The sequence below is a fragment of the Cynocephalus volans genome, chromosome 2 (assembly GCF_027409185.1).
Source record: "Cynocephalus volans isolate mCynVol1 chromosome 2, mCynVol1.pri, whole genome shotgun sequence".
Taxonomy (NCBI): Eukaryota; Metazoa; Chordata; class Mammalia; order Dermoptera; family Cynocephalidae; genus Cynocephalus; species Cynocephalus volans.
In genome coordinates, this window is record NC_084461.1 from 194,345,828 (window position 1) to 194,371,781 (window position 25,954).

Genomic DNA, 25,954 nt, shown 5'->3' on the forward strand with positions numbered 1-25,954 from the left:
TTAGAGAAAGGCATCCTGCTGGATATTTGAGGAACTTCATTATCAAATTATGCAAAATGACTAAGATACTCTAGAGTTAGAAAGAATCAGATTCTGATCCTGGCTTGACTAATTGATAGCTTTGTGACTTTGGGCAAGTTCTTTGATGTCTCTGAGTCTCAGTTTCCTCATCTGTGCAGTGGAAAGAATCCATTTGTCCAGTGGATTGTTGCAAGAACTAAATGAGGTCCTGAATGTGGGTGATTAGCATGTACTTGTGCTCAGTCAACACTGCTTATCATTTATGAGAGCAGCAACCCAACATACATAGCCTGAAGCTGCATGAAGGGCCGGGGCTTACTTCTACTGCATGCCAGCAGCCTCTCTTCTCCTGAGCAGCCAGCCAATAAAAGTGCTGTCGGCTGGAGGACTGATTGGGCTTGATTCAGGGGTCTCTCCTCTGACCACATCTGTGCCTGATCAGCAAGATGGGTTTTCTGGGCAGAGAAGATTAAACGCCTTGTGAGACCTCAGCCCTTGAATACCAGCAAGTTCCATTTCTGCTCTGAATAATAACCACTCTGTCTCTAGCAGAAATTTGTGAGAGCAAAATATAAACCACCGCAGGCCACACTCAGCCCAGTTTGAATCCAAATACATCTTAGAGATGTAAAGGTTATATGTGTTGACCTGCGTGGGAACAAAATACAAAATTTAATCAGAGATGCCTTATCCACAGTGACCAAGAAAAACCCCTGTGACCAGGCAGCTGAAAGGCTGTGGGGAGAAGGGAGAGGAAAGGCTGGTGCCTCTTGGAATGCCCAGCATGTTTGCTTTCCTCTGCCATTCCTTCCCACCTACGAGCAAAAGAGCAGGACCTGGGACCAATGACAACAGCCAGTCAATCTCCCGAGTGCCAGTTACGCCCCTTTCAAAACCATCCAAACAGGCATGTGTGGTGCAGGCAGGGGATGGGGGCGGGGGTGGAGGGTGGACGGGCCTTGATCAGCGAGAGCATTTTAAAGCCTTGAGAAAAAGAAAAGAGGGTTTGCACCTGGCGCAGAGGACAGCAGGTGTGCGGCCCGGGGCATGGGTGACTTACTTGCAGAGAAGTTGGCCTCGGTGTGGACGGGAGGGGTGGAGGGCAGGAAAGGCGCGTGTCCCACAAAGAAGGAGCGCAGGGAGCGCTCACACAGTAGCGGGGAGCGCTGCTGGGAAGGAATGTTCTCGCAGCTGCCCACGCTGCTGTGAATCTTGAGGTTCAGGGGTTTGCTCTTCTTCTTGGCTCTGAAAGGGAGACAGAAAAAGAGGAAAAGGAAATATTTCCGTAGGTGCACAAAGTGACTGCAGGGAGACCCAGACTTGTATCCCCAAGAGGGGTCCAAAACACATGGGGAGAGACTAGAAGAGCCCACAGGCTTTTAGGTAGGAAGAAAAGAGGCAGGGCAAGTGGGTTCACCCTCTCGCCCCCAGGCCCTTCTAAAAATCCATTCTACCATGGAGCACAAGCAGACAGATCTGTCATACCTTTTCCTCCAGCTTCCTGGGGAAGCTCTAAAAAGCCAGGGTCAAGTTCAGCTCCCAACTCCAACCCCCAACTTTTGCCTTCACGCCCTAAGTTCCCAGGGTTCCAAGCCCCAACCCATGGTCAGGCTGACCTCAAGTGGTTCTAGGAGATCTGTGTCAAGGTGGCATTCACCTCTACCTGTTTTTAGTCCCCAAATTCACTGCCTTTCATCCATATAAAAACAACAAACCCATTTGTGTAGAAGTAAAACCTGACAACTTTCAAGAGATCCTAGAAGACCAAGCCTTTGGCAGAATCCCAGCACCCCTTCTGGAAACTTTTCCTCCTTGTCAGGAATTCTGGTGCTAGTCTTTTCTTTGGAACCCACAGCCATGTCTGGTCCAATCCTTACCAGGAGCCCCAGTTGGTGCCCACCTTAAGAGTGCCTCAGGGCCAGCTGCAAGAGGTGTGGAGGAATTGTGTAGAGAAGGGGATCTGCCTCCTCCCTCAGCCCCACTGCTTGGGGTGGGAGTGGGGGCCTTGTATCCTGGGGGATAACATGATTCTGGGGCCTAGCGAAGTGACTCACATATAGCAAGAACATAAATATTTGTTGAATGATTACTAAATGGCAAAGGGAAGAAGGTAAAGAGCTCACAGCCTTTGATCCATGGCTGGCCCTGAATACGTTGCAGAGAAACGGGAAGGAGGATGTCTGACCTCAACCCTGTACCCCGGAGCTGGCCCTGCCCCCCCAATGTGGTGAGCATTTGCCTTCTGACTATGGCAGGTGCATTTATGGCAAAACACGGTGCAAAAAGGTGAGGGACCTGCCCCTACAAGGAATTGTAAGTGTAAGGAAATTTATGGGTAACTCACTGAAAAAGGTAACGGTGTGATAGTTAAATAATTAATAGAAATGTGTTATCACTGCTAGTATCCAATCAGAATTAAGTTTATGACACAATTTAATCTTATCAAAAAGAAGTACAATGTATACTGAATGTGGAGAATAACCATGCCAGCAGGAACATATCTGTCACATGCCTGGTGTTTCTTAGTCGGGAGCTACCCTGTCCAATCACAGAGCCACTCATCATATGAGTGATTGAATTGTGGCTAGCTTGATTGTAATGGGATTAGTATGAAAAAATAATGTAAAATACCTTACTAATAATATTTTGTATGCATGAAATGTTGAGTTAAATAAATATATTATTTAAAAATTTTTAATTAAAAAAATATGAGGGGCTTAGCAATTATCAACAGTTCAATGCTGACATAAAAATACCAGGGTTTTCTAGATTCTTTTTGAATTATTTTTCTGGCCAACTTCCTTGCAAATAGATAATTATAAGGTGAAGTCTCTCAATTTCCTCACACTGAGACAGGGATGAGGAAGAGATACTAAAAGTTGAAGGATTCCAGCCAGGTGTGGATTGGGCTTTGATCTGAAACTAAAAAAATGCATCTTTGAAATTATAAGCATAAAACACGGACTTTTTAAATTTTCATACCAAACAGGAGGTTCAATCATAATATTAATATTAATAACAACACCAACAACAGCTACTGTTACTGCTGCTTTGATGTGAGTCCCGACCAGGTCCCAGGGACTGTATCAGGTGCTTTTCGTGCACAATCTCATTTATGTGTCACAATGACCTCAGGCGGAAGATGCTGTTATTATCCTCTTTCTGCTGATGAGGACACAGAAGCAACGTGAAGAGAAGGGGCGTGGCAAAGGTGGTACCAGCGTTGGAACCAAGTGGTGTGGCTCCAGGGTCTGCCTCTCAATTGCACTCACACCAGATTCCTCCCCCCCCGTCAATCCTGACCCCAGACCACTGTCTACCCAGAAGCCAGCTGTCCCAAGGAGATTGATTTGGGACATGCTCAGGCTGGAGGCACTGGAGTGGCCAATAACTGAGACCGGGATCTTCTCTTTAGTTTCATCCACCTCTTCTCTTGGGTCCTTTCACCAGAACCACCCACAAACCCCACACGTATATCTCCATTTGCTCTGAGCCCTCTTGCTTTGGAGTGACTAAAGAGAAAAATATAATAGAGGACGGAGGTGAGGCAGGGAACCTAGACAATGCCCACTGACCGATCCCCAGGAATAGCAAAACTTCCCCTTACAGAATGTTTCCACGATCTCTCTGCCTTCGCTGCCTGGAGAACTACACATACTTCATGGTCCACTTCAAATGTCACCACATCTTCAATTTAACATCTCCCTCCCCTCACTCTCTGAGTATCTGTTCTTCTATCACATGCATGGATAAGACCCAATCTCCTTAACATGGTACCCAATATCCACCCCCAACAGCTTGACCCGGCCCTGCAGCCCTCCCACCCTTTGCTATGCTGTCTCCACTGCCTGGAATATCCCCCTCTTCTTTGCCCAGTTAATCCCTACTTGTCTTTCATGACTCTGGTGTTCTTCCTCCAGGAAGGCTTCCCTGACACTCTCTCACCTCCTAGTCCAGATTGGCTGTCCCTTCTCCGTTTTCCATATATATATATATGGCTGCAGTTTCCTATTTCTTCCAAGTTTGTTTTTCCAAATTTGTGGTCTCCCAAGCAGACTGTGAGTCTTGGAGGGAAATAACTCTGTATTGTTTATTTATTTATTTTTTGTCCTTGGCAACTAGCACATAGCCTGGTACATAGTAGGTACTCATTAGGTGCTTATTATAGGAACTTTCTGGATTAAGACTCTGGCACGTGTCACACTATATTCTGATTCTTTGTCTTCCGCACTCGACTATAGGATCCTTGAGGACAGGAACCACGTAGTTTCGTGTTGGATCCCTCAGCCCCAGCTTGGCATCCATTGAATGAAATGAACCTCTTAAACTGAGTTAGAAACATTTCTCTGCTTCCCAAGGAGCTGGACTAGAATGCTTGGTTTAAGTCTGCATCCAAAAGCAATCTCCCTGCTCCTCCTACCCACCTCCCCGAAACATCCATCCAGTCTGGCCAGCAGTTGGGTGCCCTCCTGTGGCCAAAGTGAAGCCTCCTTGCAAATGTTCACGGTCCTGGATGGAGAGCCCAGGAAAGTGTGTTAATTTAAGACTGGAGGCCTTCCCCCCACACAGCCTAAAAGTCACGCTCTCCAGGAAGCCTGCTGCTCATCAGCTTTCAGGGGTCCCAGGGTGCCTGCAGAGTTGCCCCCTACAACACTGGGGCTTCCGGCACTGCTTGTTATCTCCCCAGGGGCCAGCAGCGAGGACCAGAAAGGTGCTTCCTGTTATAGCAGCACACACTGACTGGCTCTTCCCTGCCTGTGGTTGGAGAAGAGTGGGAAGGAAGGAGGGAAGTGGCATTTCATTCCACCCAGTACCCAATGGCGGAGACTCAAAACAGCTTCTACCCCGAGGCAGTGTAATTCAGTGGTTAAACTCACATGCCTTGGAGTCAAGGAGACCAGGACTCAAGTCCTGACTGTGACCTTGAGAAAGTGATCTCCCCCATTGAGCCTCAATTTCCTCATCTGGACAAGGGAAAAATACTAACATCTATCTCAGAAGGCTTTCATGAGAATGTGATGAGATGACATGCCAGGCATGGGGCCCATCACAGAGTGAGGCTTCAGGTGACATTACCTGTTATTAAGGTCATTATGACCAGGTTAAATCTGAGGTCTGTATAGCTATGGAAATAGCCTTGAAGAAGACAAAAATTGAAGACAATTTCAACTGAAATTTGAAGGTGATTTTCATCTGAAACCTCCAGCAACTCCCTCAACCCAGCACAACCCTTGGCAAGTAAAGAGAACGCAGCCAAACCCTCTGGTAACAGATACCGTCACCATCTCCACAACGCTGATGGCAGCCTTGAGGCCCTGAGCCCCCATGTGACAAGGCCAGATCCTCTGGCAAGAAGAACCAAGTCTGACCCAGCACAGGTTTAGCAGTGACTCAGTGACTTCAGAGTCTATCTGTTTCACCAGCTCATGGAGACAGATGGAGCAGAGAATGGGGTACATGTAAAGAAATGCTAGTTAGATGAATGGTTAACAAGATGGATGGAAGGATGGAAGGAGGGTGAAAAGTGTCAGGATGTAATGAATGAAGGACAGAGAGGATGGGAGCGTGGAAAGAGGGATGGAAGGAAGGGAGAGAGGAAGATGAAAGGATGGGAGGACAGATGGACAGAGTGAAAGAGAGAGAGACTGGGAAGGTGACACGATGGATGAAAGAATGGAGGAGAATGGGAGGATGGATGGAAGAAAGGAAGGAAGGAAGGATAGAGGAATGGATGGATAGATGTAATTAAGGAAGACAGAATGGTAGGATGGAAAGGTAGACAGAAGGAAGGGAAGAAGAAAGGACAGGAGGAAAAGAAAGCGGTAGGATAAATGGCTATTCGACAAGAGTAGGGTGGAAGAAAATCCTGTATCACTTCCCATCCACCATGAAAGCCTTCCTTCATGGACAGCATGTGAGATTCACTTTTACCATCTGCCCACATTACCCAGGCATGCTCAGAGGGGAAAAACACAGACACAGATGACTGTGTCTACTGACTGTGACTGTGTGCTAAGATTCAGAGGACATCCTGCTGTATATCCTACAGATGCAATTAAAAAGAACATCCTCTCCCATGATCTTTGTAGAATATTAGATATCTATTACATAGATGTCTTATCTGGAAAATGGTGTCAATTCTGGGAAATGAACAAAATCAGGTGGCACAAAGCACTGGAAAGGGCAGCTCCATCCTCTCGGGCTATGTTAGCTCTGGGTGGGCCATAGATGGTGCTTTCTGGAGGAGCCAGCAAGTCAGGGCTCCCCAACAATGCAGGCTATGCTGACAGCAGCCTCAGAGCTGCGCTAAGCTGAGGCTGCACTTCTGTGTTAGGAAAAGACACACAGCTCTGGGGCCATCACCTGTGCTTAGGAAAGCGCACTTGTTTTACCAAGTACAGCACAGCAGAGGACTAGTTCAGTGGTGGAACCTAGGAAAGTTCTTCCCACTTCCCTGGTGCCTAATTTACATAGAATATCTGAACTGAAAGGATCCCGAGAATTCTTACATCTTCTCTGAACCAATTCATTGCTCTCCATCTTCAGCCCCATCGTTCTGGTCCCAGCCGCCTTCCTACCTCACATGGGCTGCTGCTGCCTCGTCACTGGAATCCCAATCCCACTTTTTTTTGTTGTTGTTGTTGCTTTTTTTGTTATATTAAGGTGAAATTCATGTAACATAGAATTAACCCTTTAAAAGCAAACGATTCAGTAAAGTGACACGAATCAACTATATTGTATATTGATAAATTAAAATTTAAATAAATGAATAAATAAAAGCAAACAATTCAGTGGCATTAAATACTTCCACAACATTGTGCAACCATCACTCCTAATTCCAAACATGTTCATCACTCCAAAAGGAAACCCCTTACCATTAAACAGTCACTCCCATTCCCCTTCCCTCCAGACCCTGACAAGCACCAATCTGCTTTCTGTCTCTGTGGATTTGCTTATTCCAGATATTTCATATAAACGGAATCATACAATATGTGACCTTTTGCGCTTGGCTTCTTTCACTCAGCGTAATGTTTGTGAGGTTCATCCATGTTGCAGAACGCATCTGTACTTTATTCCTTTTTATGGTTGAATAATTGGATCCCACTTTGGATTATTTACAGTGTATCTTCCACCCAGCAATCAAAGTTTTAAAAGTATACATTGTATCATGTCACTCCCCTGCTTCAAACCCTCTAAAGGCTTCACACTGTTCTTCCTTCCTGTGTTCTACAAAAGCTTCATAGGCCCCTCCATGCCTACCCTCCAACTTCTCCTGTACCATCCTAGCCACTCTGGCCATCTTCTTGGTCCTTGACCACACCAAGTTCTCATGCACCTCAGGGCCTTTGCACATGATGTCCCCACCACCACCTGGGATATTATTCCCCATCCTGCCAGTTACCTTTAGGTACCACTTCCTTAGAGATGCCATCCTCAAGTCTCAGAACTAGTCAGATCTCCTGGCTACCCATGCTTCCAGCAGCACCTGCTTTTTTTCATAGAAGGCATCCCAACTGGAATTCTGCATTTACTTATGTGGTGACTGGATGAATGTCTGCCTCCCCCACGGGCTGTGCCCACCACACAGGAAGAGTCTGCATCCTCCGTAGCTAACACAAAGCAGGCACTCCACAGTGGCAAAGCCAAGACCAGAGCCAGGTCTACTGCCACCCACCCTAGCCCACGTGTCCCAATTCCAGCGGGGACAATGTGGCATCCTCCATCTCGGGGGAGTTCTAAAAGAATGTGTCCCAGTCTCCATCTGTGAGTCAGGAGAGCTGGTTTAGCAGCATCTTCCCGGTTAATTCTCAAGTATGGGTTCTTTAAAAACAGAAACAAACTATTTCTTTTATCAGCCCCTGGCTACCCTTGGCCTGGGTCTGGCAGAGGCTCTGGATCAACATCCTTTTGCCAACCTGCCTCTCAACTTTCATCACCAAGATGTTCAAGGGAAGTCCCAAACTGATGTTTAGTCTTTGCCCCATTTCCTCTTCCAAAAGTTTGCTGGGCTTTGAGTTAAACAGAGCCACTGGCTCACCCGGCCTCTCTACTCTCAGCTTTCTCAAGTGTGGGCTGTGCCCCCTTGAACTCGAAAGCCGTCACCCAGCCAAATCCCTCAACAGCTCATTATCGGTGTCTGCGGCATCTGGCCCAAATGATTGGGAGGAAATAGAGCTGGGGACAAACTCCTCACAAGCATGGTTTAAGGGCAGGCAAGAGCACACAGTCTCACACACCACTATGTGCAGCAAAGCTAATCTGGTAACCATTTCACCAAACAAGAAACATGCCCACTGGTCTCACTCAGAGCTGTGCTGTATGTGTCATCCCTCTCACACTGAACCACTCAAATTCTCTGCACTGGGCCTGATCTGATCACCTAAGAGGAGGCCTCCAGGCAAGACCCTTTTCAAAATCAAAGAATAACACAATGTTCTGGGGCTGCAGGTGGTTACAGACCCTCGGCTCTGTTGCTCAGAGCTCAGGAAAGTGAGTAGCTTGGAAAAGCAATGTTTTGTTAAGTCTAACACCAAGAGGATGTTTATTGAGAATCTGCTCTGTTCCTTGGCCACAGGCTACAGCCCTCATTTCTGGCTGGAGCACTCCCCCAGCTCAGCACTGATCAGCCATGGCCCTGGCAAAAAAAGGGGCACAGGGGAGTCTTCAAAACAGCAGTGTGGAGGAACAGGCGATGCTTTCAGATGAGGCATGGATGTATCTTTTTATTAACAGTTAAATTTTGAAAAATTGACTTTGAACATCAAATCCATAATTCTACAGTAATTGTTTTCTTTATGTAAAATATACTAAGGAGAAAAAGAGAAGAGGAGGATGAGGAGGAGGAGACATTGGTTGAAAAAAATGTTAAGTAAATCATAATACAGGTCCCACCAGAATGGCTAAAATAGAAGACAGTACCAAGTGTTGGCAGATATAAAGCAACCAGAACTCTCATTATATCCTGGTGGGATTGTAAAGTGGTACAACCGCTTTTGAAAATCTACTTGGCTGTATCTATTAAAGCTGAAAGTGACCTCTTACCCATCAATTTCACCCCCTGGTATGTACCTAGCCAAAATGAGTGTCCACATTCACAGAAAGACCTCTGTGATAATATTCACAGCAATATTATTGGTATGGCCAAACACAGGGAACATAATGTTCATCAATAGTAGTATGAAGAAATAAATCAAAATATACACATACAATTGACTACTACCCTGCAATGAAAAAGAAAATTTCCTCTATACTACAACACGGATGAATCTCAAAGACACGGTATTGAGCAAAAGAAGCCAGCTGCAAAAGAGCATGTATGGTGTGATTCTACTATGATTCCATTTACATTATGTTTAAAAAAAAAAAAAAAAAACTAAAACTAATCTATATGAAGGCCAGAATAGTGATTTTCTTTGGAGAGTTTACTGACTGGAAGGGGACCCAAAGAGCCTTTTGGGGGGCTAGAAAAGTCCTCTGTTAGGACAGGGTGGTGGTTACCTGGGTGTATTGATATATAAAAAATTATCAAGCTATACATAAAATTCATGCACTTTACTAATACATGAAAGTTATGCCTTATAAAAAGTTTAAAAAAATAATAAAGACAAACAACCCAATTAAAAAGTGGGCAAAGGACTGGAGTAGACATTTCTCCAAAGAAGACATATAAATGGCCAACAAGCAGATGAAAAGACGCTCATTAGGAAAATGCAAATCAAAACCACAATAAGTTATTGCTTCACATCTACTGGGATGACCATAATAAAAAAATTAAAAATAACAAGTGTTGATGAGGATGTGGAGAAATTGAAACCCCCAAGCATTGTTGGTGGGAATGTAAAATGGTGCAGGGGTTGTGGAAAACAGTTTGGTGGTCCCTCAAGAAATTAAACATAAAATTACCATGTGGCCCAGCAACTCTACTCCTAGATAATTGCCCAAAAGAATTAAAAACAGGTGTTCAAACAAAAACTGTACACAAATGTTCATAGCAGTACACTCAAAACAGCCAAACAGTGGAAACCACGCAAAGGTCTACCAACAAATGAATGGACCAACAAAATGTGGCATATCCATACAATGGAATATTATTCAGTATTATGAAGTTCTGGCTCATGGTACAATGCAGTTGAACCTCAAAAACATTATGCTAAGTGAAAGAAGCCAGACGCAAAAGGACAAAGACTATATGATTCCATTTATATGCAATGTCCAGAACAGGCCAATCCACAGAGACAGAAAGCAGATCTGGGGTTCCCAGGGGCTGGCGGAGGGGGAATGGGAAGTGACTGCTTAATAGGTACAGTGTTTCCTCTGGAATGATGAAATAGCTCTGGAAGTGAACATGGTGCTAGTTGCTTAACAATGTGAATGTACTAAATGCCAATTATATGTGCACTTTAAAATGGTTAAAGTGATAAATTAAATTTTATGTGGTGTGTATTTTACTACAATTAGAAAAGATAACAGAACTACAGGTGTTATATTTCTCCCTCACTAGCTATCTGACCTTTATCAAGTGACTTAAGTTCTCTGAGCCTCAATGTCCTCACCTGTAAAAATTAATATCAAAGCCCTTTATCTCACAGGGTGTTATGAAGATCCATTGACATAATGTATTTCAACTGCCTAACAGTGTCTGGCACACAGCAGGTGCCCAGAAATCCAGTTCCCTTGTACTAGCTTCGTGGCCTTAGGCAAGTCACTTCCCCATTCTGAGCCTGTCTCCTCATTTTTCACAGAGGGAGGGATATCACCAAGGTGTAGTGATGATCAAACGAGATAAGTCCTACTAAGTGATCTGCAAGGGGTGCGGCACGGCACAAATGGAAGAGGCTGGAATCATCCTCTTGCATGTTGTTTCCAGAAAGTTTCCCATTTTGTGAAGGTACTTGACTTCAAATGCTTCCCCTGTCTCCTTTCACCTGGAACCTGCAACTCAGCTTCTCCACTCTCTTCTCCTAGAACCCTATCCCATCTTCTCTCTGCACATCCTTAAAGGCTCAACTCAAGTATGAGTTCCTTTGAATCCTCCAGAACCATCCAACTCTAGGTTGCCATCAACAGCATTCCATATGCGTCAGTGCCAGGCACTCGGCGTTAACTACAGTCCAGGCACCAGCCCTGTATGTGCATTAACTCATGCGATCCTCACAACAACCCACCAAGGAAAGTACTCTGGTTATACCTATTTTATAGATGGAGAAACCAAAGCTCAGAGAGGTGATGTGGCACATGGTTGCAAATTCAGCACACACCCACCAAACACACTCAGTGAGATGCACGGTAGTAGGCACTTTGGGGCACAAGAGGGAAATACAAGACACAGCTCCCCGTTGTCAGCAGCCACACCTTGTATACCATCTCTGCACCAGCACAGACCTGGCCTCCAAGCAGGAGTCTGTTTGACGTCTGCTGTATGGCTGTGTTTCCCCACCAGAAATTGTCACTCACTGGGATTAGGTCATCTGTGCTATCTTTTACCCCATCTGGGTATGCAAAACTCAAGAAACCCTGGGTTATGGCTAGGACATTGTTCTCCCTTTGTTCTCTGGGAGGTGGTTCAAATCCTGGCTCTGCCCCTTCTATGCTGTATGACCTTTGACAAGTCACATAGCCCCTCTGACCCTCTGTTTCTTCATCTGGAGATGACAAATCCCATCTGAATAAAATTAACTAACACCTATAAAATGCTTAGCACAAGGCTAGGCACATAGCAAAGTCTCAGTGAATGGCAGCTGTCACAATCAGAACCAGAAAGGGACAGAGCAGTCACTCAGCATATCCCTGCTTTTTACAGGAGGGGAAACCAGCATCAAGGCCCAAGGTGACTTAAGTAATGACAGAACCAGGGCAGTAATTCAGCCTCCAGAGTCCCCACCCAGTGATCTTATCAACTCAACACATGGCCTCCCTTGGGGGCCACCTGGACAGGCCAAGCCATCCTTTGCCCTGTGGGTCGAGGTAGTGCTGGGGCTGTTTCCTCTTCCTGGCCCTTCCCCTCTTCTGTCTTCTTTAGAGTTTTTGATTTCAGGGAATGTTTTTGAGTCAAATGACTTCCCAATGCACTCTGGCCCCAGGGGGAGGCCAAGAGAAGCGGGAAGAAGCCAGCCCTGGCCATTCCTCTGGGAGGACATCACTTATCGGGCTGACGGAAGCCTGCCCACGTCCCACTGGCCCTAGGGAGACAGTGAGAGCAGACCTCAGCACCAATTTATCTTGGAAATTGTCTTTTCTTTGGGCAAGGTGGGGAGGGGGGTGGAGAAAACCTAAAAGAAAACATCCAGCCATATGCCCGTGAAATCTCTGCCCAAAATCAGTCATCTTTTTTAATAATGAGGGCTGTCATAAGCCCTGGTTCATTCGGAAATGATGGCCTGTGTAAATATTTGGTTTGTAACTGATTTATGGGTTGGGGAACAAAAAAATAAGATTAGTCACTAATCACAGGGATGCAGGAAAATCTGTGGGCCTGGACACTGGCACAGATCAGGCCTGGAAGGCAGAGTCTGGGCTTGCTTTCTGGAACAGCTTGGATGATGGAGGGGGAGGCTGGGCCGAGCTGGGCAGTAGCTTTTCACCTGGAGAGGGGGCTGTGGGCTTCTAGATTATTCTGTGAGGCAGAGGCAGTGTTGCCTATGTCCAGCTAAAGAACTGATGACCAGCCTCTGGCAAGATGCCCAGATTACAAATGTTAAGATTGGTTCTTCCCAGCTGTATTAGTCTGTTTTTGTGTTGCTATAACAGAATACCTGAGACTGGATAGTTTATAAAGAAGAGAGGTTTATTTGGCTCATGATTGTGGGGCAGCTGCATCTGTGTGGTCCTCAGGCTGCTTCTACTCATGGCAGGTGCAAGGACCACATGACGAGAGAGGAAGTAAGAGAGAGACAGAGGGTCGGTGCCAGGCTCTTTTTAAAAACCAACTCTTGAGGAAAGTAATAGAGAACTCACTACCCTGTCCCCCACCCCACAGAAGGCATGAATCCATTCATGAGAGATCCGCCCCCATGACCCAAACACTTCCCTACACTGCCACATTGGGGATCAGATTTCAGCATGAACTTCGGGAAGACAACGTATCCAAACTATGTCACTGGCTATCCCTGAAATCAGCAACCTGGTGAACATGCTGTCTGTACAGGCACCTCTGTAAAATGGATATATGTGAGAACCCAAGTTCCCTTAACTGCAAAATGAGAGTCAGAACTGTTTCTACTCCACATGAGATAGTGTCCTGAGCATAGTGTGTGGCCCCTGGCCTCTCAAGCACATGCATCTCAGTGCTGACATCAGCAGTCACGTGGGTATTGGAATTCACTCCACCAGATGGGCTGGTACAGGCTCTTACCTTTCCTGCAGGTTAAACCCCACACAGCCACCCCATGCAGGAAATGCCTCCTATTAGAAATAGGTATATAGGGTGGGTGCCAACCTTGCCCGACCCCATGGCACACAAGCAAAGTGGGTCTTCTGGAGTGCCACCCCTCCCCACCCACTTCCATGGGGAGCCCATGGCATCCATGTAATGGAAACACCTGGACTTGCATGTACTCATTTAGTTAAAATGGTTTTATTGAGCTCTGACCATATGCCAGGCCTTGTGCTGGGCACTGAGATCTAGAAAGAATAAGTCAGACAGGACCCCTGCTCTCCCAGCATGTCCAGATGGGTGGGAGAGTCCCATGCTCATCAGATAATCAGAAAAATAAATGTGTACTTCACAGCTGTGGTTAGAGCTGCGAAGCCACTGTCTGGGTGCTCTAAAACCCAACTCCCCCTGGGAGGAGTAGGCTCAGGACGAGGAGAGGAGAGAAGCCCAATAAAGTCTAGGTCACAGGATTCAGTTCTTGGGGTGAGCCAGGTGATGGAGGTGGGATTCAGGGGCTACTTGAACTGGTTTGTTTCAGTTTTCTCACTTTCAGGGAAGTCCAGACTCTCCTAGAACAGGGATTCACAAATTACAACCGAAGAACCAAGTTCAGCCCATTGCCTACTTCTGCAAGCAGCTTTACTGGAACGTGGTCATGCCCACTCACTTACACCATTTGTGACTGATTTTCTGCTACAAATGCAGAGTCGATTAGTTGCGACAGAGAGCATCGGACTTGCAAAGCTGAAGACTTTTACTCTCCGACCCTTTACCGAAAAAGTCTAGTGACCTCTGCCCTAGAATATCTTTCCTTTCTTCTCTCTTTCCTTTTTCCCTAGATATGAAGCAATGTCTTAGTGGACCAATGTATATAAGAAACAACCTGCTCTTTCCTCAAGTCTTGGTAGAAGGTCTGTTAGGTACTGAGAGCTGATTTGTCATTGCAGAGTTTAACCTTTAAAAAAACATCATATATCTGTCTTTAAGATATCTTACATATTTTTCAAGTGCATATGTTCATACATATGTACAATATATGTGTTTATATACGTATATATGTCTTATATGTATAATGTATATAGGTTTAATTTCTAGGAACTTATAAACAACCACATTTTTATATCTCTGTGAACCAGCAGAGATCCTTTTCCTGTGCAAGCGAGAGGTCAGCTGGAAATATTTATTTAAGAAAGCTGTGAGTATACTGCCCCTTATGGAATATTTCACAGACACTTCCCTTACCCGGGGAAAAAATAAACAGAGTGAATTCTTACACATGTGCCTAAATAGGTATATATTCCAATCTGGTAGTTCTGTGAGATTCATACTGAAATCTGTCCATCGGAGCCTGAGACACAGAAAACAGCATCCACCAGCTACTGAGGTCTGGGGAAAACTCAGGATGCTGAGGCTGCTGGCTGGGTGCCCAGGGCCAGTCGCTTAACCTCGGTGAGCTCTCAGCTTCCTAGCTTGTAAAAGAGGGGCTTAGAGCAGATCATCCTTAAAAGCTCATCCATCTTCAACACGATGATTCTGTGATGCCGCTCCCTCTTCTGTAGACTTACAGCATGACCTTGAGCAGGTCAGACTCAACGGAGGCTTTGAGGCTTCTTATTTATACAATGGCATAACCTCTCCTGACTCTCTGTCTGCCCCATGCTTATGGGGAGGGGGCACATGAGTCAGCATGAGCTAAGCAGAAGGCACAGTTAAACCTCAGCGAGTATGATCCCACCAGTGAGGAATTTCTAATAATTCACTCACGGCGCTCCTCCAAGACTCCAAGAGAAAGTCTGAGACTCCTTCTGCATGTGCGTTTGAAGAACTGTTGCCTGAAATCAGTGGTTTTTTCCAGAGCCAGACTTGATGTGCTCTCAACTTTTGCATCCAGCAGTGACTTGTTATGATAGGAAATTTGCTTATTTGGGATTAAATGGTACAGAGGATGGGCCCATTGGGATTGTGACTTAACATGTTCATCCAGGTAATTATTCCTGCTTAGCTGGGATCATGTATTTAAATATCTGAGCTAATAACCTGCATCACTGCCTTGCAGGGGACACTTCTCTTGTGACCATCCAGTATTCATCCCACGCCCTTTGGGGAATTCTCTCTCCTACTCTGTGCACAACTATCTTGTTAGGGGTGTCAACTAGGGGATGCTTCCCTCTCCAAGTCACCAGATGCCAATCAGACCCATCTGAATCTCTCTTGGGAAAATGAATCTTGAATGGCACAATGCATGATAGAAAAAAATATTTAAAACTCAGGTTATCTAATGGTGGTTCCAAAAACAAAAAACAAAAACCCTGCCAAGTCATTCCTAATACTTAAAGCCCCAAGACACCTGGATTCTGCTCCTTTCTAAACCTGGGTCTCTAGCTTTCCTGTTGATTCTGAGAGTTATCCCATAATCTGCCAAATAGGTTTGTTTTCTGCTTAACCTAGCTGGGGTTTCTTATGTTGCTTGCAAACCAAGACCTCTAATTCATCCTTGAGACCTCTAAAGCTAAATTTCTCTTAAAAAAAGAAAAAGTCTACAGCTCAATTTTTCACTAATCAGACTAAGTATCTTCAGCTCCAAAGTTTTTCACATCCTTTTGGGTGGGACCCCAAAATCTGCATTTTTAATAGGCTCTCCAAAGACTCCTTCAATTTCTGGAGGACCACTGCTCTACGTGGTAATTCTATATCCACGGCACTTGCCTGCACTGTTACTGGCAGGTATGGCACAGGCTGATGCTCTTAAACTACCATTCACATGCTAGAATCTGCTCAGGCTCTCCAAGAAATAGACTTTAAAGCCTCAGATTTTAGACCACAGATGCCTGAGTGGGGGGTGGAGTATGCCAGAAGAAAAAAAGGAAATGTGCCATCAAAGGACACTCTAGGACACCCACAGGGACACAACTGCATAAGCCAGGGAGTCACTGCTGCCATGAGCACTGAAGCTCAGGCTCCAGCACCCTTCCCATCAGAAAAGTCCATAGTGTTTATGTCAAGTTTGAGCCACTCCAGAAACAGCCCCATTTAGCAGGTCCCCATTTGAGCACAGAGAGCAAAGTAGGAGATGTCTTAATAAGGGAGTGAGTAAATAAAATATGATGCAGTTATTAAATACTATTAAAAACAGAATACTATGCAGTTATTAAAAAAGAATGAGGTGGCTCTATAGCAGGGGTCAACAAACATTTTCTGTAAAGGGCTAGATGGTAAGCCATATAGGCTTTGGGGGCCATGTAGTCTCCATCGCAACTACGTAACTCCACCATAGTAAGACAAAAGGAGTCAGGCGATATATGAACAAATGGGCGTGGCTGTGCCCCAATAAAACTTTATTTACAAAAACAGGCAGTGGGCCAGATTTGGCCCAGGGGCTATGGTTTAATGACTCCTGGTTAAACAAACAGATGTTTAAATCTCCAAGATATATTGATTTGTGGAGAAAACAAACTGACAAACAACACAGATAGTATGATCTTATTTATACAAATATAAATATATATGAACATAAATATGTATAAATACACTTATATAATGTTTGAATCTATTTACTTATATACTCATATGATGTATTTAAGGTCACAGAAAAAAAACTGACAGGGTTTACACTGAGAAAGATCGTGGGAGTAAGAGGGTTGGGGGAACTTCCAAATTTGACTACATGTGTGAATCTTGCACAAGGAAACTGCCTTCCATGTGAGTGATGCGTGTGTAATTCACAAGGAAGAAAAAAGAAAAGTGAGAAGGAAAGAAGAAGGAAGGAAGGAAGGAAAATGGGAAAGAGGGAGGGAAAAATGGATGGAGGGAAGGAAGGAAAAGAAGTCAAGCAAAAGAGGGAGAGAGAAATGAAGGGAAGGAAAGAAGATGGAAGGCTGTGCTTCAATAAAACTTTATGTACAAAAGCAGGCTGGGGGCCAGATTTGGCCCATGGGCCCTGGTTTTCTGACTCCTGGTCAAGACTATTAACTCCAAGAAGGCAGGTCATGGTAGTCCCACTCACCCTTATATCCCAGTGTCTAGAACAGACCGTGCCACATAGTAGGGGCTCGAGAAATAGTTGTTGAAAGAACGAATAAAACCCAGCCTCTTCTATTAACCTGGAACACTAACAACTCAACTATTATCCTAAGCCTTTGACACAAGAATGTATATAGGGATTCAGCTGTGTGTTACTCATTTAAACGTCTTGAACTAATTGCTGCCAGCACACAGGTTAATTAAATGGCAGTGATCTTTTTTAAAAAATGTAGTTCTCATTCTCACATTATCACATCAAAGGGGTCTCACTCTGTGGGACTTTGCTGGCTTAGAAAAAAAAGAAACTGAGCTGATGGCTTTTGCTCTGTATCTATAGACCTGTTTCTCAGTTCTCGCCAGGCACAAAAGCTGGTCCATGGTCACACAGGTTCCCAGATCCACTGGCAAATGTTTCCATTGCCAGGGAAACCACATCTCTAAAGGCCATGCAGTGTTTTCCAATCACAGGCAAACAGATTCTGCAACCTGCTCTCACACATAGGGCCAAGGCTTTCAAGTGGAGCCCGATGTGGATTGCCAATGTTGCAAAGGTGACTTTCAAAAGAATCATGGCTGTATTTTTCAGGGGATGGGAGGAGAAATGGGAAGCTGTGCAAGAGGATTTCAAAGTAGAAGGAAAATTGCTGTACTTTTGGGCACTTTGTTTCATGGTGCCTTGGAATCAAGGGGAACTGCTGTCTCAACTAGAGGAATGAGGGAACAATGTCAAGTACAATCTTAAAGTCCTCGGGAAACGACACAACCCAGACTCTCACTGCTGTAAAGAAAGATTGTGGCAGGGGACGCTGAATCACTGACTCTTGCCTGGAATCACGGGCACCCGGGAACTGGATAAGAGGCTCCCCTCTCTCTCTTGCATATGCAAACTCACTTGACCTTCTGGTTCTACTGCCTTCAGTGCGACTTCCAAGCCATGTTCAGCACCAAGATGAATTATGTATCAGAGAGGTCTGGTGGGTTGACAGAGACAGATAGCTGCCCACCAAAGGCCATGCTGGGTGCAAATCAGAGCCATCATGTCAAGATGTTCCAGAAGGTCCCTTCCTGCCCCTGTTTGCCTTGGTGTGGAATCTCTATGCTGTGCAGCTGTCTCTGTTACCATCTACAGCATCTATCCCAGATCTCTTGTGGATGCTGAAATCACCAGCAAGGTAGTATATGTCATGTGCCATGCTGTACCTGCAAATGAAGCTTAGGAGCAGTAATAAAATCAAGCTAATAAGAAGTGCTAGTGTCTGCTGGGTGCTGGGATAAACATTTCTCCCACATTACCTCCAATCTGCAGACCCCATGTGGGAGCTAGAGGATCACATCCCCATTTTATGGATGACGAAACTGAGGCATTCAGAGTGGAAGCTGCTTTCCCAAGGCCCCACAGAGGTGGCCTTTCACCTACCCAGACCTGGCTGGCTACAAGTCTGTGCTCCTTTGCCTCTGTAGGGTGTCACTGTCACCGGTGGGAGCTCAAGGGAAGGAGGGATTACAAATGTAGATCAAAGGAGAGTAGGGAACAAAAAGATAACCCAATTAAAAAATGGACAAAGGACTTGCAGAGACATTTCTCCAAAGAAGATACACAAATCATAGCCAAAAAGCACATGAAAAGATGCACAACATATTTGTCATTAGTGAAATGCAAATTAGTAAAACCACAATGAGATGATACTTCAATCCACCAGGGCGGCTATGATTTTTAAAATGGAAAATAATAAGCATTGGCAAGGATGTGAGGAAATAGAAACTTTGCACATTGCTGATGGGAGTGTTAAATGGTACAGCTACTGTGGGAAAGTTCAAAACATTGAACCAAGAATTACTATATGACCTGCTAGGTATACAGTAGGTATACCATATGCTATAGTATACTATACCTACTACATAGGTACTTAAACAAATCCATGTACACACATCTTCATAGCAACATTATTCACAGTTACAAAAAGGTGGAAACAACCCAAGTGTCCATCAACAGATGGATGGATAAACAAACTATGGCATATCCCTATGATGGAATATTATTCAGCCATAAAAAGGAACAAAGAATTACAACATGATGAGCCTTGAAAACATTATGCAAAGTGAGAGAAGTGAGCCACAAAAGCATATACTGTATGATTCTGTTCATATGATATATCCACGATGGGCAAATCCATAGAGACAGAATACAGACTGGCAGTTGCCAAGGGCTGTGGGGAAAGAGGGATGAGAAGTAAGTGTTTAATGGGTACAGGGTTTCCTTTTGGGGCAATAAAAATATTTTGGAACTATTTAGAGGTGGTGTTTGCACACCATTGCAAATGTACCAAATTCCACTAAGTCATTCACTTTAAAATGGTTAATTTTATATTCTGTGAATTTCACCTCAATAATTAAAAAAAATTTTAAAAAGAATGTGAAATTGAAAGAAATAGGGAAGCAGGGAGGTTACAAAGGAGGAAAAAGGAAGTCAGGAGACTGGAGGTCTTGGCCACCAGCGAGCTATCCCACCCCCAAGCAGCTGTTACTCTAGTTGAAAAGCCAAGACTGAGTCCCATAAGAGGTTAAATAGAACAAATGGATAATGACAAGGGAGAACCTCAGGTGGCAGAAATACCAGTGCCTGCTGGCCTGGGTTAATCAAAGAATAGAATAGGAGATGCTTTGGAGTAAGAAGCAGCATTAAATGAACCACCTATGAGAAAAAAATGACCCCCATCTACACTCCATGGAAGCCCAGAGGATGAGGCTGACTTTCTAGAACATTCCTGAACTGGAAGAGGAAGCTCATTCTCCAAAAACCAGACCTCCTCCTCCCCCATGCCTCTGCTCAGGACACTGAAGAGGGGTGGCTGCTTCTAAGGACCCCTGTATCTCAAGGTCTGGGTCTGAAAAGCAACCATCATGATAGGCAGGCATGCCTGTGAGTCCTCAAGCCTAGCTTAGCCCTCAGCACAAAGTAGGAGCTTGATAAATCCTGGGTGGATAAATACCTCCTTTCCATAATAGTGATATTCTCGGAGTGTCATCTCCTGCCAGGCACTATGTGAGATGCTTTATGTGCACAACCTCCTAGAGCTCTCCTGACATCAGGAAGCAGGTCTTGCTATCCCCACTGACAAGTGGGACAACTGCAGCTCAGAGGGGAGAGTCATTTGCTCAAGTCACCTGCCCATTGAGCAATCAAATCAGGCTTCCAGAAGACACTCTGACTCCTATGCCCTTGGGCTAAACCACTCTGCTCTTGCCTCTTGAATAAATTAAATTCCATATTCCTTGGTCTACAACACTGGCCAAAGGGTCATCACTTGCCTTTGACCTTTGTGTTAGGGGAGAAATGAACCTAAAAAATGTGTTAAGGATGTGGAAAAACTGAAACCCTGGGGCACTGCTGATGGGAATGTAAAATGGTACAGCTGCTGTGGGAACCAGTTTCACAGCTCCTCAAAAAATCGAAAACAGAGTTACCATATGATCCAGCAGTCCCACCTCTGGGTATATACCCAAAAGAACTGAAAGCAAGGGCTTGAACAGAGATTTGTATACCATGTCCACAGAAGCAGCATTCATTGATAACCAAAAGATAAAAGCAACCCAAGTGTCCATTGACAGATGAATGGATAAACATCACGTGTGGTGGATACACACAATGGAATATTATTCAGCCTTAAAAAGGAAGGAAATCCTGACACACGCTACAACATGGATGAACCTTGAGGACATCGTGCTAAGTGAAATAAACCAGTCAGAAAGGACAAATACTGTTTGATTCCACTTACATTAGGTTCCTAGAGAACTCAAAATCATAGGGACAGAAAGTAGAATGGTGGTTGCCAGGGGCTGTGGGGAAGGGGAATGAGGAATTTAATGGGTACAGAGTTCAGTTTGGAAAGATGAAGAGGGTTCCAGAGATGGAAGGCGGTGATGGTTCCATAACAGTATGCATGTACTTAAAGCCACTGAACTGTACACTTAAGAATGGCAAATTTTATGTTACATATATTTTACCACAATAAAAAAATATATTGGCAAGTTCATAATCCCTCCTTGGATAGTGAGAGCTGAAATGGGGGAGGAGGGTCTTGTGGGAAGAGAGAGAAAGAAAGACACTGGAGAGGTCACGGCTTTTCTTTAAGAAGACCAGAGAGACAGCCATCAAGTCCTGCAGCAGGGACAGAGGTGCCATCCACTGGGAAAAGGAAGTCAAACTTGAGCAAGTGAGAGCTGTCAGCCAGCACAGTGACAGAAGCTGTCAGCTGACTGAGCTGAGGCTCATTCCTTTCTACCTTCTCCGCAGCTGTTAAATGTCTTCTCTAGCTGTGTGCTCTCCACCTGCTCAGATCCAATTTAATTAGAGGTTCAGGGCTCCCCAAGTACCAAAAGCAAATGCCAAGTTTATGACCATTAGCAAAGGAGCCATAAAACTCAGACCCACTGAAGTACAACATGGAGCCACCTGCCACCTGCCACCCCGGGGAGGCTGCTGGGCCCTGGCTTGGGTTTCTATGAGGTCCCATTCCACCCATGATCAGCACATTACCTGGGTCATAAGAAAACCAGTGGATGGTGAACTCCAAATGGGAGGGAGGCCCATTTCTCAGAAGCACAAATTGTACAAATTTTCAAAAGTGATCATGGCAGGAATTGTCCTAGGATAACCGAGCTGTCCTTACGGCTAAGTTTCATGATGGATGCCAAGAGAAAAATGGATTTGGAAACAGACAAACCTGAAATTTGCTTCTATGCACCTTGGATTTCTCTTCTACAAGAAAGGATGACCTACATGCTAGCATTGTTGAAGGTAGCATTACGAAGTCATACAGAGTTACGGGCTCAGGAGTTGGAATGGGACTCAGAACCCAGCTCTGCGGCTGACTAGCGGTGATATTTTAATGAAGTTGCTTCAGCTCTCTTGTAAAGGAATTGCATTAGGTTAGATACTGACATTCCCCCAAAGGCCCTTTTAGCTCTCATGTGCCCCATTATGTTAATTAATGAGTGATTCCCAGTCATCCGAGGACATCCATGACTTACCCCTGCCAATCCCAGACGACATCAAGAAAACACCTAAGACACTGGACCTAGGAAGTCACCTCGAAGAGCCTTAGCTTCCATGCCTTGAAAGTGGGACTAGCAGTGCCCACCTCCCTGAGTTGCTGGATTTCCTGAGACTGCACATGTCAAGCTGGGCTCTTCAACCTTCTTCACCTCATGGCACACACAAAAAGTGACATGATCTGTGCACTGTGGTAAACAGATGAGGGGGCTCCAGATGCCCCAGGCACCCAGACGACTAAGCTGGTCAATATATCAATGCACCTTTAAACATTCTGCAGGACACAAGTTGGGAAGCTTCCTTGAAGAGCACCTGGAAGAAAACAGACAAAGCTGCTCTCCTTCCCTCGAGATGGAGGACCCCATACAGCTTGGGAAGGATGGCCGGCTCTTTCACCTTGGATGACCCTACACTTGATACTACAAGCTGTTTATTTTTAAGTTTCATTTGGTTTGATTGTAAAAGTCCATCCGCGCCATTTTAAAATTTTAAAACAGTATAGGAAAGTACATATCGAAAAAGAAAAGTCCCCCTCTGGGGAGCTTCTGCTGGGCTAATGATGCTCCGATTCTTGATCTGGGTACGTAGGTGTGTTTATTTGATGAAAATTCAAGGAGCTATCTGTTTATGAGTGTGCATTTTTCTGTACATATGTTAGATCTCAATAAAAAGTTTTTAAAACTCCATTATGGGTTGAATTGTGTACCCCCCCCCCCACTTCAATATGTTGAAGTCTTAACTCCTAGTACCTTAAAAATGTGATCTTATTTGGAAATAGGGTTTTAAAGATGTAATTAGTTAAGATGAGGTCATACTGAAATAGGATGGTGTTCCTATTAAAAGGGGAAACTTGGAAACAGAGACACACACAGGGAGAACACCATGTGAAGATAAAGGCAGAGATCAGAGAGATGTTTCTACAGTCCAAAGAATGCCAAACCCTCCCACAAACCACTAGAAGCTAGGTAAGACGCACAGAACAGATTCTTATTCCAGCCCTCAGAAGGAACCAACCCTACCAACACCTTGCTGTCTGACTTCTGGTCTCCAGGACTGTGAGACAATACATTTCTGTTGTTCAAGCCCTCCAGTCTGTGGTACTTTGTTACAGCAGCCCTAGCAGACTAATACACCCCCTTTCACTTCCTCTTTCAGTCCAGCTACTAAGAGGTCCCCACTGTTAATGGTTTCTTGGGTGTCTCCCAGAGATTTTTATTGTAATCATTACATCTGCCCACAGCTCTGCTGCGGGTGGGCACACACAGGGACCCAGAGCTCCAAGCCCACTCCTTAGAGTAAAGCCTGGGGGGACCATGAGGCATCAGCCCACAGCTAAGAGCAGCCCAGGAGAGCCAAACCACGCAGCTGAGATCACAATCACACTCAACACAAAGAGCAAAAAGGATGCAGCTCCCAAATACTAGCCGTCTGGAAGGTACATGGCCCCAATATCAAGATCTCCAGAGAGATCTTTCTTGCCAACCCCCCTTCAAAACTCCCCAGCAGCCTTCCATGTCATGTTCTGTCCCATCACCCCCACTTTACTGCCCTCCTTGTTTTCTCCTAGAACAGCCTGACATTACATTACTTCTTAATTTCTCTGCTGCCCATCTTCTGACTGTGGCCACCAGAGTTTTGCTGGCTGCTCCAGGGCCTTTGCACATACTGTTCCCTTGGCCTGAAATACTCTTCCTTTAGCAATCCACATGGCTTGCTCCATCACTTCATTCATTCCTCTGCTTTAATGTGCCCTCATCAGAGATGCCATCCCAAGCCACTTCATCTAAAACAGCAGCTCTCTCCCCATGATTTTCTACCCCCTTACCTTGCTCTAGTTTTCTTGATGATAATCATCATCACCTGGCATTGTGGGTATTTACTGGCTTATGTGTCTATTGCCTATCTCCCCCTACCAAGCTACATGAAGACAGGGCCTTTGAATGGTTGGATCTGCTTTAAGCCAAGCACCTAAGACAGTGCATAGTACACGCTAGGCATTCACACATACCTGTGAACAAACCAGTGCTACAGCATTTATGTAAAATGTCAGTGATAATTATCACTACTATTAACAGTGCATTACCTCATTTAATTCTCCCAACAGCCCAATAAAGTAGGTATGATCATTATTCCCATTTTACAGATAGGATACAGAGTAGTTGAATGACTTACCCAAGGCCATATAGCTACAGGGAGGTAGAGGGAGAATTTGACCACAGGACATCAGATCCCAGAGCCCACAGACTAGACCATCTGCCTCACACCCTCCACTCAGCCTCACCTGCTAAGCATTCCATGTGACAGTGATGGACATTGTCCACCTACCACATTGCCTATGCAGCCATGATCTGACCTCAGAATCATAACAGAATGAGGTCCTTAATGAAATGCAAATTAAATGCAACCAACAGTGAGCACCAAATTGCCTTTCGTATTTATTTTTCCTGTACAGGACAGGCCCAGTTGTTGTTTAAAAAAAAAAAGTCACTGAAAATAATGGTGCCACACTGATATGGAGATATAGAAGGTGTGTCTGTGCTATAATTGCCTTCCTGTCACTGTGTGTACTTAACTAGGTGAGGACACTATTAACTGCACTAAAGAAAACACTTATTCACAAGAAAGCCACATAATGAGGGGAATTGTCAACGTGGGAGCAAATGCTGGCGTCTCTCAGATAAGGGAGAACGGCTCATTCAGACTGCTGAAACGTCTTCTGAACAGGTTTTTGTACAACTCCCAACGTTGGTGCCACCATGCAGGGCAACACTGAATAAATAATTCTAGACGATAAAAAGGCACTTCCATTTTATTTCCTAAGTACTTCTTGTCTATCCACTTCTCAACATCAACCCCTCCACTACCCCAGGACAAGCTACCATCATCTCTCAAAAGATGATTGGGAAAAATAATAATAGATGAACCTTTTAGCTGGACCTGATCGCTCACCAATCCTCTATCTGCACTATAGAAGAGAAAACTTTTTAAAAAGCATAAGGGCTGTGCCATGCCTTTGCTTAAAACCCTGTAGTGGCTTCCCAAGGTTCATAAAATAAAGTTCAAATTTTTTACCATCACCTCTATGGGGTCAAATGGTGCCATGCCCTCCAAAAAAGGTATGTCCACCAGGACTTGTGCATGTTGCCTTATTTGGAAAAAAAGGTCCTTGCAAGATGTAATTAAGTGAAGGATCCTGAGATGAAATCATTCTGGATTATCCAGTTGGGCCCTAAATCCGATGACAAATGTCCTTAAAAGAGAAAGGCAGAGGGAGATTCAGCATAGACAGAAGAACGCACAGAGAGAAGGCCACATGAAGACAGAAGCAGAGACTAGAGTGATGTGGCCACAAGCCAAGGAACACCTAGAGCCATCAGAAGATGGAAAAGGCAAGGGAAGCTATCCTCTCCTAGAGCCTTTGGAGGTAGCAGACCCTGCTGACACTTTGTTCAGAATTCTGCCTCCAGAACTAAGAGAGAATAAATTTT

The 25,954-nt window shown here is 44.9% G+C and overlaps 1 protein-coding gene across 1 annotated transcript in view; it reads right to left on the reverse strand.

Annotated features, from left to right (window-relative positions):
- The window catches only part of KSR2 (kinase suppressor of ras 2), a 418,923-nt gene that overhangs the window by 189,878 nt on the left and 203,091 nt on the right, over positions 1 to 25,954 (reverse strand). The window contains exon 5 of the mRNA XM_063087289.1: positions 1,082 to 1,266. Within this exon, the coding sequence (XP_062943359.1) occupies positions 1,082 to 1,266 (185 nt within the window). The remainder of the gene's footprint in view (positions 1 to 1,081; positions 1,267 to 25,954) is intronic.